Source organism: Epinephelus moara, chromosome 12 (genome assembly GCF_006386435.1).
Source record: "Epinephelus moara isolate mb chromosome 12, YSFRI_EMoa_1.0, whole genome shotgun sequence".
NCBI classification, from domain to species: domain Eukaryota; kingdom Metazoa; phylum Chordata; class Actinopteri; order Perciformes; family Serranidae; genus Epinephelus; species Epinephelus moara.
In genome coordinates this window covers 31,728,475-31,747,958 of record NC_065517.1, presented here as the reverse complement: position 1 = coordinate 31,747,958, position 19,484 = coordinate 31,728,475, and the positions used below count along the sequence as shown (strand labels likewise).

The window sequence follows — 19,484 nt, the reverse complement described above, 5'->3', positions numbered from 1 at the left end:
TGTGTGTGTGTGTGTCCACTTAGACTAGAATTCTGACAAACAATCCTAACAGGTGTCCCCCTTCCCAAATGCCTAAGAAGTCAGGGGGTCTGGTGGAGGATGACCACCCCAGGACAGTCTCAGGTTTCTGAACATGGGGCCCAGGTAAATTTAGTAAGACGCTGTCCACTTCTACCCGGCAGTCAGACACTTGACATGCTCGCAGAGTGAGGACACGAGTTGTAGAGTGGACCAAACTTGGGGCGTTCTTATACATACACATCGGTTCAGAGGTAGCAAAGACCGGAGAGCTGCAGCTGGGATCAAACACATTATGGAATCATGATATCAGAAGAGGATGATGAAGAGTTTGAGGCTGTGGAGCAGTATGTCTCTGACACCACCTGGAGCTGGGTAAAGTGATCCGTATATCACATGCATGTGTGGAAGAAGAGCATGAATAAAATGCACACAATCAGTGGATGTAAAGGTGAAGGATTATGATTTTACATGCATCTAGTTGAAAGCAGGAAGGGAGAAAAATGCAAAGATGAAAAGCAATGTATTCATGTATCAGGACAGAGCAGGACTAAAGACATAATTTGAAGACGAATAATGTTCTGCTTTGATAAATTAAAGATCAGAAATAGTGTTTTAAAGCAGGTCCCAAATCCTGAAGCTGGTTTGTAGGCCAGCAGAGACAGTGACACCAGGGCCGTGTGTTTCAGTAATCCCCCTGTAAGGCGATCTGCTCCGACTGAAACTTGGGCAGAAGGAAAAGTGTGTGAAAGGGGGACGAGAGAGGACAGGGGTAATGCAGGGTGGAGGGGTAGCCTGATGGGTGAGCTGATCTTGTCACCCAGTCTGTGGTTTTCTGAGTTTGGGTTATTTAGTAAAAAGGAGCTCTACATGTGTCATACCAACACATTTTCAGCCCGACCTCGTCACATATTGACGTTCGGTCATGGACTTTCCACGTCCAGATACGATGTGAAAGGTTGGTTGTTAATGTTCTGGGACACCGTGTCAAGTTCTGCCTTTTACATACATTGTCTTCATTCAAAATACACAGGAAATGTAACGTTACGCACTGCGTTGGTACATCACTGCAAATTGAAGTTTTTTACTTGCAGCAACAAAAACACGTGGTTAGGTTTAGGAAAAAAGAACAGGGATTGGCTTTAGAATCTTACGGGACACAAACACTGCTCTCTCAGGTGAAAGTCGTGGGTTGTTGGACCCATCCACTATCCCTCCTTCCCGCCCCCAGTCGGACTTTCGCCACCTTAACTTTTGTCCTTGTCCCGCTGCGTTTCCCCTGCGCTAGATGCCGTTACACTATATCGGCAATCAGCCGCGTATCATGCCAACGTTAAAAGACGCCTTTTTCATTGGGTTCTGACACCGCAAGTCACTGCCCAAGCACCAGATTTCGACGACTTCGCAGTGAGACCGGGTTTGTCATACAAAATGATAGTTTGCAACTCTTGCAACTCTCTGGCAATTGTTTCCAAACATTGTCGAATCTGTCACAATATATCAGTTTCAACAGGTATTGACGATTAGGTTCTTAATCATGTGCCATTTTGTTTTGATGAAAACCAGTAGCATCCCCAGAAATTTTTCATAGGGGTGGTCAGATGGGGTTGGTGAAAACCTTGGGGTGGAACCAACACCGAAAACCACAACTGAATTTCAGGAATTCTTTTATGCTCTGGCAGTGCGGTTGTAGAGTGGTTAGCATTGTTGCCTCATTGCTAGACGGTTCCTGGTTTAAACCGGGCGTTGGGGAGCCCTATTATGTGGAGTTTACATGTTCTCCCTGTGTCTGTGGGATTTCTCCAGGTATTCCAGCTTCCTCCCACAGTCCAAAGACATGCAGGTTAATTGGTGACTCTAAATTGTCCGTAGGTGTGAATGTGAGTGTGAATGGTTGTCTGTCTCTATGTGTCAGCCCTGTGATAGTCTGGTGACCTGTCCAGGGTGAACCCTGCCTCTTGTCCAATGTCAGCTGGGATAGCTGTGTATTTTTGGACGGACAAAATGTACAGAGCTGTAAAGTTGTCCACCATGGTACGGGTTTGCTGCTAGCTTACCGATTTGTCTGTTGTTTGATCTGTGACGGAATAGGTCAACTGGAAAAATCCAATACTAACAAGCTGAAAGGGGCATATCACCTATCGTAGTGGAGTCGGACATTCTTTGGTCAATTAACTGGTTCCCCTTCTTTGCATGTATACTGGTACAAGGACAATAGTCCAATTAAATGGCCTAGTCAAGCTATAACCGTAACTCGACTTAACTGTGCGTGTAAACTTACTTAATGTGTTGTGTATCTGTACATGTTAGGCAATTCATTGTTCTTTAAACAGGCTTGTGTTTCCTTTTCTTAAAAAGACAAATATAAAACTTTAATCTGAAGGAGTATATCGATTGTAAGGAACAAAACATAGGGGAGACTGGTGTGTATCCATAGAACCCACTGTCATTCAGATGTCTTGAGGTGAGAGTTTGAGGGACCCCTTTGAAAATGGCCATGCCAGTTTTTTCCTTGCCAAAATTGAGTCTAATCTTGGAGCATTACTTAGCCTCCTTACCAAAAAGAAGGGTACCCTTGTGCTTCTTAAAAACAGTAATGTCAGCTTCTAATTATTTTTGCCAGTGGGGTGCCAGCAATTGTGTCAGGGGAGCCATGGCTCCCTCGGCCCCCCCTTGGGAGCACCACTGACCAAAACACCATAAAAGTTATTTGTCCTGAGTGGATAAACATTGTTGACCTCATTTCTCCTCCTCTCACAATCCCCAGCTGTAACTCAACAATGTTTTGCCTGAGAGGCTGTTGTACACTCATAATCTTACGCATTAAGGACAAAGAGTTTTTTTCCTTTAATCACTGTATCAGAGTTTAACAGCTCCAGCTCATGTTTCTGTCGGTCTCATGACTCTCAGGCCAGAGTAGCCTGAGCCAATCAGAGGCCTTGATATCAACCAAGTGTGTAAAAAGATTATGCAATAACTTTGTCAAAGCACCGTGCCCTCGCTGACTCAGCTGAAATGACGTCTAAACACCATGACTAGTACTTGAATGTGTTGTTGAACACGCTCTCCCACAGATTCAAAATAAGAACTTTAAGAGACCTGCAGGCTGCTGGCAATCCCAGCCGGCATCCCCGTCTTAAAGAGGCTGTAGTGGACTGAGTTTTAAAGCTAGTTAGAAGATGCTGGTATCATATGAAACTAGAGGACCCAAGGAATCCAGTGTCATGTTAGCTTCTCAGGAAGGGGGCTAAATAACACTCCACAGTTAGGCTACATTTTGGCAAGTGAAAACGGGTATGCCCATTTTCACAGGAGTCCCTTGACCTCTCACCTCAGATATCTGAATGAAAATAAGTTCTGCGGGTACCCATAAGTCTCCCTCTTACAGATATGCCCACTTTATGCTAGTCCTGTACAGTTTTGGGCAATAACAATGCAGATTTTTCACATGCAGTATAAATGCATTCTTTTGTCTTTTTTCTCTTTGAATATTTCAGTATACTGGAGTCCCAAAACAGTCTTGGAATTGCATGAATTGGGTATGACTGGAAAGCTGAGACTCTTGTGGGTTCAGTTTTTTTCACGTGTGATGATGTTAGCCCCTTTTGGAAAAGGACCTGACAGTACAAAATGACAGATTGTGACCATTGGGATAATCACAGCCTTGTGAAACTTATAGCCACAAACTAGAGAGCTTGGGTAGTCATAGATATACTGATAATAAGGAGGTTTCTCAGCAGTTTCCAGAAGTGCTCGCCATTCAATTGCTGAAAAATTTAATTTATAGAGAAATCTCTGGATATATTTTTTAAATCAAATCACAGCATGGATTTTTCTGTGGTGTTCCTCTAGGTCTTTGTGAGTTAATGTGGAATTTTGGAGGGATTTTTGATCACTTTTATCAAGTCTTGAGTGGTAAAACATGCTGAAATTAAGCACTAAAACTGGTATCAACCCAAAAATTGCAGCAACAACTTATGAGACATAATTGTGACATATTCAGCTATGTCTCAAGACAGTCTAAACCCAGCTCACATTCCTATTAGTGGATTCAGCTTCACAATGATAGGAAGAGCTGACATTGAAGGATCAAAAAGCAATGTCACTATGAACGCTTGGTTGCCACAAGCCAGTCATCCCTGTGGTAACTCTTCTAATGCCCCCTGCTTAAAACCCAAAATGTCAGTAGGATTCCCATGAGAATGACCATCATATCCTCCTGAGACCCTGTGTCCTCATATGAGGACATCCCATTTTGGGTTTACTTGACCTACTTGACATCATTCTACTTAATTTAGACCTGTTGTCCTCTCATGGACCTTTTTTGTGCCATCTAGTGGCAGTACGAGCACAATACACTAATCCATGGAAAAACAAGTCTGCAGTTGACCCCGATACAAAAGTGGACAAGGTCCAAAACCTGATCACATTTTATGGTTGAAACTTGTTTATTTATGATTAATGATGTTTGTAGTTTGATATGGCAGCAAAGTTGACTAATTTTAGCAACAGTAACAAGTAAAGACACTGTTAATTAGGAAGTACTTGTTTGAAGACAGTAGAACTTTATTATCGTCTCGTTGAAGGACATTGGGACTTAATTATCATTGACAGTGTTTAGTTTTTTATACTTATCCGGTCCTATTGATCCCAAATAGCTAGGAGAAATTACAAAAGCATACCTAACAAAAGTTTGGGTCTCTGGAGGATATACTTCCATCGTAATGCTCTAAGCCCCTACACACTCTTAAAAGTTTAAATAGACGCCTAAACAAAACACAGTGGTTATAGAATTATGACTCAATAAAACTTCCCACACAGTGCTGAGTTGCATCTCAAATTAATCTTCAGGTTCCTAGCTTTCAGATGATGTGTACCACTTCAATGTGTCGTATACCGCTGACCTGCTACCTCCTGCTAAATGTCCCCTGCTCTCCTAAAATATGGGTCCATGGTGGGCCTCAGAGGGTTAATAATCCCTGCACTCTTCTATATGAATGCAAAGTAAACAAATGATTGCCGTACCATAATGTGATTGGTGCACAGGAAGCAGTCAGCTCATAGCTACAGATCTGTATATACAAAGCTGTGATTGGCTGAACTGAGTGTGAGACAACCACACCAGCCAAGACACTCCTCTGAGCAGAGAAGGGGAATTTTTGTTGCATTTCTAAATTAGGTCAGCCTCAGGTACCGAATAAGGCCTGCTGTAAGTCTGTGTGACAACATGTGGTTTTGTTTTCACTCTGCTGATAAATGTTGCAGTGTGGTTCAGAGTCATATGTCAACTTGTTTGTCGGAGCTTGATACCGGTCACACCACTGACCATACGTGATGAATGTGAAATTGTTACCATATGCCGTTTGGTGTCCAGAGTACATCGACTGAACTGAGCTCTTCCTGGCAAAGCAGCTCGTTCTTAGAGGCATGTCTGAGGGCAGCTGGACAGCTCAAATATCCTCAGAGAATCTCTGTGACACTGACAAAAAGACTGATGTGAGGCCGGTGTGGTGCCAGTATGGGCTGTTCACTGCTGGTGTTGAAATACAGTATAATGGTATGTGTCATGCCTGGGTCTGGTTCTGGCTCACTGTTACACTTTCTGTAAAGGTCATGTCTGCAGAGCATCGTACACACAGTCATAAGACATTATGATGCATTAAGGAACTTTCAGTTCAATGAGGAACTTTCTAAAAAATAAAAACTTAGTCTTGTTTCTCATCATTTTAAGATTCTAATAATAATTCTGAGTTAATACATTATTTCAAAATACTAATTCATTATTTTTGAGATAGTAACTCATTTCCTTCGGGATCAATAAAGTGTCTGTCTGTCTGTCTGTCTGTCAATCTATCTATCTCATTACTTTGAGAAATTCTGTAATTTTTTAGCACACTAAGTCATTGTTTTGAGTTACAAAGTAATTATTTTGGGACACTAAATCAGTATTTAGAGGTTTTACATAATACTTTTTGGATACTGAGTCATTGTTTTGAGATACCAAGTCACTATTTTGAGATACTAAGTCGTTATTTTTTAGATACTATGTCAATATTTTGAGATACTAAGTCATTATTTTGAGATACCAAGTCACTATTTTGAGATACTAAGTCATTATTTTTGAGATACCAAGTCACTATTTTGAGATAAGTCATTATTTTTGAGATACTAAGTCACTATTTTGAGATACCAAGTCACTATTTTGAGATAATAAGTCATTGTTTTGAGATACCAAGTCACTATTTTGAGATACTAGGTCATTATTTTTGAGATACTATGTCAATATTTTGAGAAACTAAGTCATTATTTTTGAGATACTAAGTCATTATTTTTAGATACTAAGTCACTATTCTGAGCTACTAAGTCATTATTTTTGAGATACTAAGTCATTATTTTTGAGCTACCAAGTCATTATTTTGAGATACTAAGTCATTATTTTGAGATACCAAGTCATTATTTTTGAGCTACCAAGTCAATATTTTTGAGATACTACGTAAATATTTTTGAGCTACTAAGTCATTATTTTGAGATAATAAGTCAATATTTTGAGATACCAAGTCATTTTTTTAGATACTAGGTCATTATTTTGAGATACCAAGTCACTATTTTAAGATACTAAGTCATTATTTTTGAGATACCAAGTCACTATTTTAAGATACTAAGTCATTGTTTTTATGTACTAAGTCATCAATTTTGAGATACTAAGATACTAATTCATTATCTCAACATACTACAACATTGTTTCAAGATAGTGTCTTTATTTTGAGATACTACATCATGTTGAGATACCAAGTCATTATTTGGAGATATTACATCAATATTTTCTGAAACACTACATCAATATTTTGATATACTAAGTCAATATTTTGAAACAAAGATATTAACTTATCATTTTGAGATACTTAGGGACTCCTCTTTCAAACACTGTAATGCATTTCTATGGCTTCATAAAACTCTTTGTAAATGTTTATTTTCATGCATCACAACCTACAACATAGTTCATAAAGCATTACAAGTGGTAGATATAATGTATGACGTAATACTTTGATAATGCTTATGCTTTACACCTCCATGCCAAAGTGACAACTGTGTTTGAAAGAAGAATCCAAGTCCTGTCTTACACAGCACAGTATAACTACCATAACTATATAAAGACACATGGAGGATTACTGTAACATATCATAACAGATTAATGCTCAGGGTTAATATCTTTCACATGTGGTTATTTAATATAATGCAACAACACACGGCACATTCAGGGTGTAACAAGTGTCACGCTAGCTGAACTGTAGCTGCACAGCAGAGAAGAGCTTCCTTACAAGAATTTGTCCATTGCTTATTTTTTTAAATTTGCAATGAGGGAAAAAATACTGCCACATTAAAGTGCATTTTACATCATTAATTATACAGTCAAATCTAGTCATCTATCCATTCATAAAACTGCCTCATGTCAGCTGAGGCTGCAGGTTGGTGCAGGGTCAGCAGATTAAAGTTCTCAGGAAACAAACCTGACATGGTGACATGTACTGCCTGCTACTCAAGAAGTTATCAACTAGCTCAAATTTATGAGTGGAACATTCTTTGTTTTAAATCTGATTGGTTTTTATCTTTAATTTGATTCCCCTACTTTCACAACAGAGTCATTCGACATGACAGTACGAACATTTCAAAAGTACAAAACAGTCCCCCAAGATAACAACACACAGGCCTCAGCGTTGGTAGGCTGTGGTGGAAAACCGCTCACAAAGACACACATTCTTCCTTTTCTGGTTTAGCCCAGAAAGTCTGTTCGCAGTCTGGAAAAACAATTAGTTCCCTTACACACACACACACACACACACACACATACACACACTGAACTGGCTCTTGTCGGAGAAGAGCTGCACGTGAGGCTGCTGTAGCATGTAGCCCATCAAATATTTGGGCTGCCACAGGGAGGTTTCCATGAAGAAAGATATTTCACTGTCTAAGTTGTAGCTGTGTTCCCACTTTCACGTACACACAAACGCACGCACACACGCACACACGCACACACGCACACAGACGCACACACAAAAAGAGTAGCTTTGGCAATAACTTTAACATCCATGCCAACAAAGTTTTTTTTTAAAATTTGATTTAGACTATGTTATTATCTGTTAAGTGTGCAAATGTATGGAAGCACATTTCCCCGTGTGAGATAAAAAAAAAAACTATAAGTCATTATGAGAAACTTTCTTTTGTTAGTGTTAGTATCTAAAAAAAAGTAAAACCGTCTCAAACAATGAGTTAGTAACAATGACTTAGTATCTCAAAATAATGAAAAATAACACAAAGTCAATATTTTGAGATACAAACTCACTAAGTCATTATTTTTAGAGTTTGTCATTATTTTGAGATACTGAGTCATTATATTGAGACACTAAGTCACTGTTTTGAGATACTAAGTCATTGTTTTGAGATACCAAGTCATCATTTTGAGACACAAAGTCATTATTTTCAGATACTAAGTTATTGGTTTCGGATACTACGTCATGATTTTAAGATACTAAGTCATTATTTTGAGACACTAAGTCATTATTTTTGAGATACTAAGTTAATATTTTGAGACACTAAGTCATTATTTTGAGATACTAAGTCATTGTTTTGAGATACTAAGTCAGTATTTAGACACTAAGTCATTATTTTGAGATACTAAGTCATTATTTTGAGATACTAAGTCAGTATTTTGAGAAACTAAGTCACAATTTTGAGATACTAAGTCATTATTTTGAGCTACTAAGTCATTATTTTGAGATACTAAGTCATTATTTAGACACCAAGTCACAGTTTTGAGATACTAAGTCATTATTTTGAGACACCAAGTCACAGTTTTGAGATACTAAGTCATTATTTTGAGAAACTAAGTCACAATTTTGAGATACTAAGTCATTATTTTGAGACACTAAGTCATTATTTTGAGACACTAAGTCATTATTTTGAGATACTAAGTCATTATTTTGAGATATTAAGTCATTGTTTTGAGATACTAAGTCATTATTTAGACACCAAGTCACAATTTTGAGATACTAAGTCATTATTTTGAGAAACTAAGTCACAATTTTGAGATACTAAGTCATTATTTTGATACACTAAGTCATTATTTTGAGAAACTAAGTCACAATTTTGAGATACTAAGTCATTATTTTGAGATACTAAGTCATTATTTTGAGACACTAAGTCATTATTTTGAGATACTAAGTCATTGTTTTGAGATACTAAGTCATTATTTTTGAGATACTAAGTCATTATTTTGAGATACTAAGTCACTGTGTTGAGATACTAAGTTATTGTTTTGAGATACTAAGTCATTATTTTGAGATACTAAGTCATTATTTTTTAGATAGTTTGTTGTTATTAAGAGACACCAACTGATAATTTTGAGATAATGAATCATTATTTTTGAGATGCCAACTCATTTTTCGAGATGTGAGTAATTATTTTGAGGTACTGATTCTTTTTGTAATACTAAATCATTATTTTGAGATGCTAAGCCATTATTTTGAGATAAGTAATTTATTACTTAAAAAAGCTTTTTCCATTACAATGACTTCCTGGATCCTTTTTTGCTGGGCTTGCAGTGGGGGAAGGTTTGCCTTGTGCTTTTTTTTTGTTTGTTTAACCAGAGAGTGATTTTTTTGGTAAAGCTTATGGGGAGAAAGTCCTGGTTTGGGTTAAAATCTGTCATAAATAACTTTCTGAACAAAAACCAATGAGGAAAACTTCTCCCGTGTGCAGCCACAGCACCACCCTCCTCTCATACAGTCATTAAATGTCAGATGTAGCTGGTGCTGAGTTCCCCATGATGACTCCACCGGTCAGGTCCACCACCACATCCTCCTGACACACAGTAACTCTACTGGGCCTCAGCACACAGAGGCTCGTCTGCCAACATCGCATGTGCTCTCATGCAGACCTGTGATTGGCTGAGAGGATCACCTCACTGCATCACACTGAATGGGTAACTTCAAGCGCTGACGTAGCGCCGCTATTTCCCGCCGTCACAGCACGGCTGCTGCTGGTTACAGTTTCCTTAAGTGCCCTTTAAACTGAGACAGTATGGCGCTGTAGGCTCGTTCCAATTACACAGTCTTTAAATAAAAAACATGGACTAATATATGTTTTTATCACTGCAGAGTACAAATTAGCCTGTTTTAGGAAGTTTTAGCCTAAATATCCAGTTAAAAGTTAGCTAAAATTATTAGCTAAATTAATAAATTAGCTAAAATACACATACAACGCTACGTTCACGTCGAAAATACCGATTTTTACGTTTGTTTGCGACAATATAAGCTATTAACTGTAATTCTGTTGCCACTGTGGCAGCTCAACCGATGAGTTTCGCAACGCAGCATCTCAACGCTGATTGGCCAGCGGGCGGGATTCGATGCAGGTGATGTCACCCACTGACGAGGCTCGCTGAGATACACAGAGAGACGGGGAGTCAGAGGCGGACAGAGGGACAAACGAGTATCGCGTTGACTTAACTAGTCCGTTTATTGTCGCTGTTTGTCCGTGACAGCAGGTTTGGGTTTTACCAGACACTCAGACATCACCTCCACCGGGATATGAGGCTTCTTTAGGGTGGTGTCGAGCTGTCATTCACCGCTGAGGAAACGCCAGTCTCCGTGTGTTGGTAAAGACTCAGCAGCTGTAGAAGGTATGAGGCTGTTTTTATGATGTGTATGACTGCACCTGTGTGTCTGATGATATGTGTGATTTTAACACAGTTTTACATGTTTGTTACCATCACTACTCTGACCTTAAACTCAGCATACACTCATCATCAATCATTTATTACATTTTCCATTTGCAGTGTCAGGATGTTATGAGTCAGCTTTTATTCCCCTTGAAATATGTGCATGAAAAAACACAGGCACATATGTTGTCTTTTAAATAACACTAATAACTCATGTAACATCTACTTGCCGGGACTTTTATTCTCTTAAATGCTCATCAGTGCAGATAATAGTATGTGAGGCATAATGTATACTTGCACATTATCTGCTGAGTGGCCCAGCCAGTTTCCAACCTGAAAGGAAATCACAACTGCAGCTTGTAATCCCATTTAACTAATGACCATACAAGCCACTTGCTTTAAAAACAGCATTTCACACAGGCTCTGGTAAGTTTGTATTCACAACTACTCCTTTTTGACACCAAACAGTGCTGTCAGTGTGTTGAGACTGTTCCTCTTTTCTCTCACATCTCATCTGCACCTCAAGAACATCTATTTTTGGATGCGTCTCTGCAGCTCATAGCAGTGTTCACATTAAAAGTGCTTTTGAGAATCAGCTGCAGCTCTGTAACCCAATGCTCCAGTGATGAAAGGGGGAAATTAATAATTAAAGATGGCTGAGGTCGTCTATAAGACTTTGTTATGGCTGGTCTGCTGCTCTAAATTTAGGCCTCGTGTTCCTCTATAAGGGGCCTGAGCTTGTGGTCACATGTTCAAAGAGGGGGGATATGCTGGCATTGAGCCAAATCTTCCCTGTTGCTGCAATCATTTAGGGGCCCGACTGCCAACTGAGTCAAGGTCAGACCCCCTCCATCCTGTTGTGAGACAACTGCAGTCCTCAAGGAGTCTTGATAGCTATGCATGTGGGACTTATCACGTGTGGTCGTGGTGTTTGCATCATAGAAATGTAAATATTTCAGTCATATCATGGTGCTAGCAGGGATGAGGTTTAATAGATGCTCTTGAAATGGCTTTAGTTCTTTACCTTAAGTCTTTACCTTAGCGTATATTCTTAATCCTGAGGCTACTTGCAGAGAGAGATGTCATATTTGCCTTCATTTGCATTTATTTGTTTTAGAGTTGAGCTGTAACGGCTAGTGGGGAAAATGGGATTAATTGAAACAGAAACAGAGGTACATAACAGGATCAATACCACTATGGAGAAGTAGAAATGCATGTGCGTAAGTGTTGTAAAGAAAGAAAAAGACGCCAGTTTAGCTTGTTCCAGTAATTAATTATCAGAAATCCATGCATGAGGTATAATTATGTAACTAGTGACAGGACCTAATGTTACAAATTCAGGGAAGTGTGCGTGCATGGATGAAAACCTGGCTTCAAATCTGAAGTATTTCACAACAACTGCCCCCAAAAAACTTAGGTAATCTGCTTCACCAGGACCAGGACTGTGTGGTTTGATCAGATTAGACAATTATAGAAATCTGTATCAGGAAACAACCAAAAGTGATTAAAGGTTGGCAGGAAATTGTGTGTTCGTGTTAGATCCCAGTACTCATAGTAAGTAGCGGATTGAGAAACAAGTTTTAAGGGTTTTAAAGGAACACTCACCAAAGTCACACAATAACGTAAACAAACTACCTGATCGAGGCAGCAGTAGACCAACAGCTCCTGTGTTCAGTGAGGTAAAATGACTGTTTTTGTCAGTGGAGTCTGGCTTTGAAGAGAGCGTAGATAAGTTTCACTTTAGTTCTTTTCCCCGTCGCAAAGGAGTGTCTGTTTGGGAGGTGCTAAGCGTACAACTGGATAAATGAGGCTTGGATTATACTGTGCGAGTTGTGTGAGAGTTTGTAAACAGATGTTCGATATACTGTAAAACTCAAATTAAAAGCCTGGTCCTAGTTAAACACCAAGTGCCTTTTATCAGCCTGGTGTGGCTACACATCTTGACAAGTAAAGGCCTGTCTCAGTTAGAGGCCTGGTCTGGATGCCAAGCAGTTCTTTGGATGTATAAAACCAGGTTGTTGGCTGCCTCAAATGATGTGTCCATTTCTCGATTACCCTGTAAGTTATTCATATTCCTTTAGTCCATAAGGGTCCTCAGATCATAAGAATCAAAAGGGGTTTTCGTGAAAATTGATCCAACGGGATAAAGTGGTGGTGTGTCGGTACACCAGGTGCTGTGACTCGCCCTTTTTCTGATGTGCTGTCAGTCGGAGCGAGATCAAATGAATGATTCATAACTGATATATTATTCGAAGCCTAATTTTTACACAAGTAATATTCATACTGGTTTAGTTTTGTGTGAAGGGAATTAAAGGCCTGTCCCAAATAAAGGGCCTGTTGGTTTCAGTGAACAGAGCAAATATTAGCCTAGGTTATTAATTGAAGTTTAACAGTAGTCTTGCTGTTAACGTGGACCCCACTGACTTCAATTCATTAAGACTTTACTCCATTTTTGGATTCTTCGTTCACCTTGGAGGCATGTCTGCGAGAAAATGTCTCCTCAACAAATTCATCATAACACGGGTGGAGTAATTGATATACAAGTTGTCATTTGTTGGGTGAACTATTCTTTTAAATACCAAACCTTGTGCCCCCTCCTTCTCTAATGTCACTGTGTTGCTATCACCAAACCAGAAACAGTAATTACAGTGTACAGTGTATGACTGACTGAGGCGTCTGTAGCTGTTAAAGAACAATGACTCATGCATTTAATCTAGTTATCGCGTGACAGTATTCTTTACCTTCAAAAGACATTTGCACATTCTGACATGTCTCTGAGCGCCCAGGTGTTCAGCTGTAGTTCCCATCTCAGCCCATAAATGCCACACAAGGTCACTACACTATATGAGCACAGACTGGTTTAACTTTCCTTGACCTCTGCTTTCGAGGGGTCGCTGAATGGAAAACAGTCAGGTTTCCCAGACTTATCAGGAAGGGGAGAAGCAGGTGGGAAGGTCAAAGTGGCAACAGGTTCTTTCTGCTGTATGTAGGCCGCAGACTGTCCTGGGAGAAGAGTACAGAACAGGAACCAGCCACCGTGTCCTCTTTCCTCAGACATACCAGTCACAGTGCTGCTTGAACACTGACTTCAGAACATAGTATTAGAATAACTCCACCTCATGCCCCCTGAGGGAGCGTTGTACGTCATCGGTGGTTTGATTGACAAGTGCAAAAATGGCACAGTAGATGCTGGTTCATAAACACCTCCTTCTTGGAAGGTTGACTAAGTTCGAGACGGTGATGTGGAGCTTAATGATCTCGACTATTCAATGGATGGTTCACATCGTGTGAAGTGGGGTTGTATGAGGTACTTATACATAGTTAGTGTGTTACATGTGGTAGTTAAATGTCAGTCGGCACGCACCCAGTTTGGAGAAGCAGACAGGAGCGCTGACGTGGAAGCTTAGCAATGTACTGCTGTGGATGAGGCAGCAACACAACATATTGTAGCAACCTAAAATAGTCCCACCTAAACAAACAATATGCATACACTCTATTTAAAGTATTTTCACGGCTTTACCTTGCTGTTAGACAGTGATTTCCAACCAGTAGCTGAAGCCATAATGCTGGTCTCTTCACAGCCAAACTCCATTGAGAAAAACAGTAATTTTAACATCTCTGAAGACAGAAGCTGCTCGTCTACCGCTGCCTCAATCAGTTGGTTTATTTGTCTCATTGTGTGACTTCGGCATTCAAAAGGCTTAGTTCAGATTCACCAAAGTCACACAATAACAGAAACGAACTAACTAATCAAGGCAGTAGTAGACTGGCAGCTCCTGTGTTCTGCAAGCTAAAATTACTTGTTTTTTCAATGGAGTCTGGTGGCTTTGACGAGAGCATCAATGTGGACTGACAAGGGCTTTCTGCGGCCCTGAAAATATTCTTAAAATAGCATACACTTATACTATTATTGATTTTTTAAGGTGGCTAAATTACATTTTCTTGCTGCCCCCGTCAATAGCAGTACATTGCTCAGCTTCCGTGTCAGTACTCCAGTCTGCTTCTCCAAAGTTGGGGTGAGCCGATTGCCATCTACTGTGGGTAATATACTGACTATGGATAAGTACCTCATACAAGCCCAGCTAAAAAGATCCCAATTTTGACCTCTTGGTATGTATGTAGTTTACACTTTCAATGCTGATCATGTTGTCCCCTCTTGTCCCTCCAGACCCGCCAGACCATGAACTACGTGGGCCAGTTGGCGGGCCAGGTGTTCGTCCAGGTCAAAGAGCTCTACCGAGGCCTCAATCCCGCCACGCTCTCTGGCTGCATTGACGTCATCGTAGTGAGACAGCCCGATGGATCCCTGCAGTGCTCACCTTTCCACGTCCGCTTCGGCAAGATGGGAGTCCTCCGCTCCCGAGAGAAAGTGGTAAGGGCAACCGCCTGTCTCCTCCGTCACAGAGAGTTGAGAGAGTTCTAGCTTCTCAGATACTTGATGCTTTGCCCCTTTCTCCTCTCCTCCAGGTGGACATGGAGATCAACGGCGAGCCAGTGGATCTACACATGAAGCTCGGGGACAATGGAGAAGCATTCTTTGTGCAGGAAACAGAAAATGATCAGGTACGTATGACCATGAGCAGCTTTACATACTCCAGGCGAAAGTGTCACAAAACACCTGTTAAATAACGGACATTGATTCAAATAAAACAATATTCAAATGAAAACACACCAGTCTCCTCCCTGCTGACGTCCCTGACACCCAGACACACCCATGTTTACAAGCGAGAACGTTTATCCAAAGTATTTTCCTCCTTACGCGCAGTCATAGTGTAGTAGCTCGAACAAGGTCACGCTGTGTGCAGAGTTGGCACAGCGGCCAAGATTTTTTTTTTTCCTTTCCCTTTTTGGCTGAACAGCATTCCTGTGTTCATCAGTGAGTGAATGAGTCCTGAATGCAGCTTTTACTAACTCAGCCTTTCTGACCTATATTAAATGCAGTGGCCTTATGACTGAGGACAAACCTGCACTTGAGTTTCATGGCAAAGAACTATGCTTTTAAGAAAGTGAATTTGGTTTTTAGTTAGAAAGATGAAGTAAGAAAAACACCCTCCTCCTTCTAAAAATCTTTTTACTTTTTGATTTTCGAACTGCAGGTTGAAGCGTCCAAATCCCGTGTACTGTTATTGTAATATGTGTCTTTGCTACGTGCGCAGCTGAACGACACAAACAAGCGGGGAACTACTGAGACAGTGGGGCGGCACCAACAAGGGAAGAGGGTGATTTATTCTCCCCAGAGTGGTGTCACATTCCCAGGCCTCACAGAGAAACCAGGAGGCGGGGAGACTGTCTCTCTGAACCCTTTTTTTTTTCTTGGCAAAGAGAAGGAAAACGTGAGGGAGCATTGTCCAAACCACAAATCATATGGTTAAACCTCACATTTTCCTCCCTCTCCCTCCCTCTCTGTCTTTTTTTCCCCGTATGTCTGCACACACACACACACATACACATTTATACTCCCCCACGCCGACAGCAGGAGACCCTCCTGGAAAGCCTTTTCTTTTCCTAGAAGGAAGTAGAGTCGCCTCCTTTCACAGAATTGAGGAACAGACTGTTGTGGATTGGCTGTTTGGCAGCTGAGGGTCTCCTTACAGCAGAGGTGGCTGCAAACAGTTTGGCAGCGATTGCCTCGGAACAAAATTGTGCAAAACACTCACAGTTAGAGTCCTGTTCTAGTGGGAGCTGATCCAGATTTCAAAATCTAGTTTTAGCTCGGTTGCGGAAATTGTCAGGGCGGATGCTAGAGAAGATATTTTGGATTTAGTTTTTCAGTGTTTCACATTCATAGCAGAGATAATATTAGTGCTGGTCTGGAAGTGTTCCACTGAACAAACTGCACACAGCAGCACAAATGGGTCTTTGTGTCGCAGGCAGATGCACATAATGCAACAATTAAAGGGTGACTTTGGTATTCTTCAACTTGGAAACTATTTGCCCATGTTTGTGTATCTAAGTGACTAATGAGGACAACAATTTTTGGAAATGGTCCAGTGTTAAGCAAGAGCGCTGCAGCCAGCAGCCGCAAAACAGGCTGCAGTGCAACCACTCGAGGGGTGTTTGCACCGTTAATGTATGTCCACTTAAGTGTTTGTTTTTGCCACTGACAGGCTCAGAGTGTTATCATAAGTCAACTTCAACTTTATCTTGTCACTAGAGGGAAATTAGTCGCACAGCAAATAAAAACACTCATAAAAACACAAGAGAGAACACATTAGCATATAGATACTTAACAATCAGGGCGAGGTGAGGGGAACCAAATACATCAATATCAACATCATCACCATCATCAGTGTCTGACAACATTATGAAAAGGATCCCGACAGAGATAGACCTTTCGTCAAAGACTAAGATCCTTTTTCTTTAACCAGAAACAGCCCCGCAATCGCCATCACCAAACCCACCAGACTCCATTTAAATAAACAGCAATTTAAGCGTGCATAGAGTCAGCATATTTTCACATCTAACTGGATGAATTAAGAGTTTATTTCAACCAAACCAGACTTGGCGATTGTTGAAACAGTGAAAATAAGAACCAAGACAGCTTTTGTGAGTTTTATTTTGTTTCTGTTGACTTTGAATTAAGTATGTTTTATGATGATAAAATCACTGTTTATTTAAATGGAGTCTGGTGGGTTTGGCGAGAGTGATTTCAGGGCTGTTTCTGGTTAAACAAAAAGAATGTTACTCTATAATAAAAGGTCTATCTCTGTAGGGATCCTTTCCATAATGTTGTCACACACTTAAAACTAAAATGTGAGCCTGTCATTGGCAAAACAAACACTTTTAGTGGACGTAAATTGAGAGTGCATTGCAGCCTATTTTGCAGCTGCTGGCTGCAGCCCTGTCGCTCAATACTGGAACAGTTTTAAAAATTATCGTCTCCATTAATCACTTACACACAAAAACACTGGAAAATATGGTTAAAAAATACCCTCTAATTTGAATACTTCAGGATTTATGGATTAAAAATGCATATTTATTCAAAATCTAACAGTTTTATGGCTCTGTAGAGGAAGCATTTACTGATGCTTCTTATTTCACTTTTTAATCCTGTTTATAAGAAGTGATTCATAAATAAAGTTTTAATTACTCACACATTTACTTGAAAACCTCCCTTCCCCTTTAACATCACCTACATGACACTTGTGAATTTCAAAGACAGCATTCATGGTTTCACTTCTGCATCTTCTCGTCTAAACAGGAAGTGGTTCCCTCCTACCTGGCCACCTCTCCCATCTTGTCAGACGGGGCCATCATGATGAGCTCCTCCCTGATGGGGAAGAGCTCCGGGCCACCGATACAGACCCTGGGCTCCGCGGGGACCTTGGGAGAGACTGGCAGTTCCATGATGATGAAGAAGAGAAGGAAAAGGAGGAGGAAGGCCAGGGCGGACAGCGTACGGAGGGAGGAGAGCGGGGAATACTCGGAGGACGAAGACATGTTCACTATAGACATCAGCTCGGATGAAATGGCGGAGATTGAGAGCAACAGGTGAGAAACGTGGAGACGATACGGGAAAAAGGAGGAAGGATATGTGAGAAAAGAGGAATGGAGAAAGTTAAAAAGAAGGAAGCAGTGAGGGGAAGCGATACACGTGACAGTGAGGAGGGGTGGACAGGGAGATAAAAAGTATAATACATCACTGAAATGAGCTCTGAGAGCAGCTGTAATGGAAGTGGAGAATAAACAGATGAGCGTCTGTAGTGGAGAGGCCTCCAGCTGTGGGACTGGCACACACACACACACACACTCAAGACCATATGAAAACCACATGTGTGATTTTGATTGAATAGAAAAGAAGAAGCTCTGCATGTGAACAGAGGAAATATCCTCCCTGTGTGTTTAAGATAAGGGGCACATACTCCCTGCGCACACAGTTTGTAACTGCCGACACGTGACTTTGCCTCTTGTGCGCAGTGTTTAGTCTAAATCAGTCAAGCATGTATATACAGTATGTCGGTCAGGCGTGCAGCTATAGGAGCCATGTCCCTCCCTTACTGTACTGGGTGTTTTTAAGTCCATTTATCATGAATGAACCAAGCAGCTGCTGTAAATAACTGCCACATGGAAGATTTATTTACTCCTCTGCACGTGTGTAGGAGATACATTACGTTTAATCCTGGCTCATCTCTACTGTACTCTACTGTAAAACAACACCAGGGTGGTTCTTCATTCAGATAAGCTTACAGAGAATACACTTGATGACCTATATAAGAAAAGATGGATGTTTATGTCATGTAAGCAAAGTTTTGCTTTGAAATCAGGTTTTGTTACTGAAGGAAACAGTCTGCTCTAATCTTAAAGGAACAGTTCGGATTTTTTGAAGCGGGGTTGTATGGGGTACTTACTTACTCTATAGTATAAAAAATGCAGATGACGATGTTGCATGGTGTGCATATACAGTATTTGTGTGTGTTGCAGGAGTTCGTCTCGGGATGTTCTAAGAGAGGAGACCACAACCACTTCAACCAGCGGCTCATTCAAACAGACGGGCATCTACACTCGTTCAGATGGAGAGTGGAGCCCCATTCAGAGGTGACTCATTCACACATATGACAAAGGCCTTTGTGTAATTATGCATCACAAACAGCTCTATCTTACTATATAATGACGAAAACTCTGTCCGTGTGTGTGTCTGTTCCATGTTTTTCTCCTCACTGACTTGGTCAATCCATGTGAAATTTGGCACAGTGGTAGAGGGTCATGGGAGGATGCGAATGAAGCAATATTACATCAATTGGCCAAAGGG

General features: G+C 40.7%; 1 protein-coding gene across 2 annotated transcripts in view; it reads left to right on the top strand.

Moving 5' to 3' along the window:
• Positions 1–236: 236 nt before the first annotated feature.
• The window catches only part of lpin1b (lipin 1b), a 29,539-nt gene continuing 10,291 nt past the window's right edge, over positions 237–19,484 (top strand). Inside the window, exons 1-5 of one of the 2 annotated variants that reach the window (XM_050058549.1) lie at positions 237–393; positions 14,904–15,107; positions 15,203–15,298; positions 17,937–18,226; positions 19,157–19,270. In XM_050058549.1, coding sequence (XP_049914506.1) covers positions 322–393; positions 14,904–15,107; positions 15,203–15,298; positions 17,937–18,226; positions 19,157–19,270 — 776 coding nt within the window. In that variant the 5' untranslated portion in view covers positions 237–321. Of the gene's footprint in view, positions 394–10,480; positions 10,697–14,903; positions 15,108–15,202; positions 15,299–17,936; positions 18,227–19,156; positions 19,271–19,484 lie in introns of those variants that run through there. The other variant, XM_050058550.1, reaches the window with a different exon arrangement.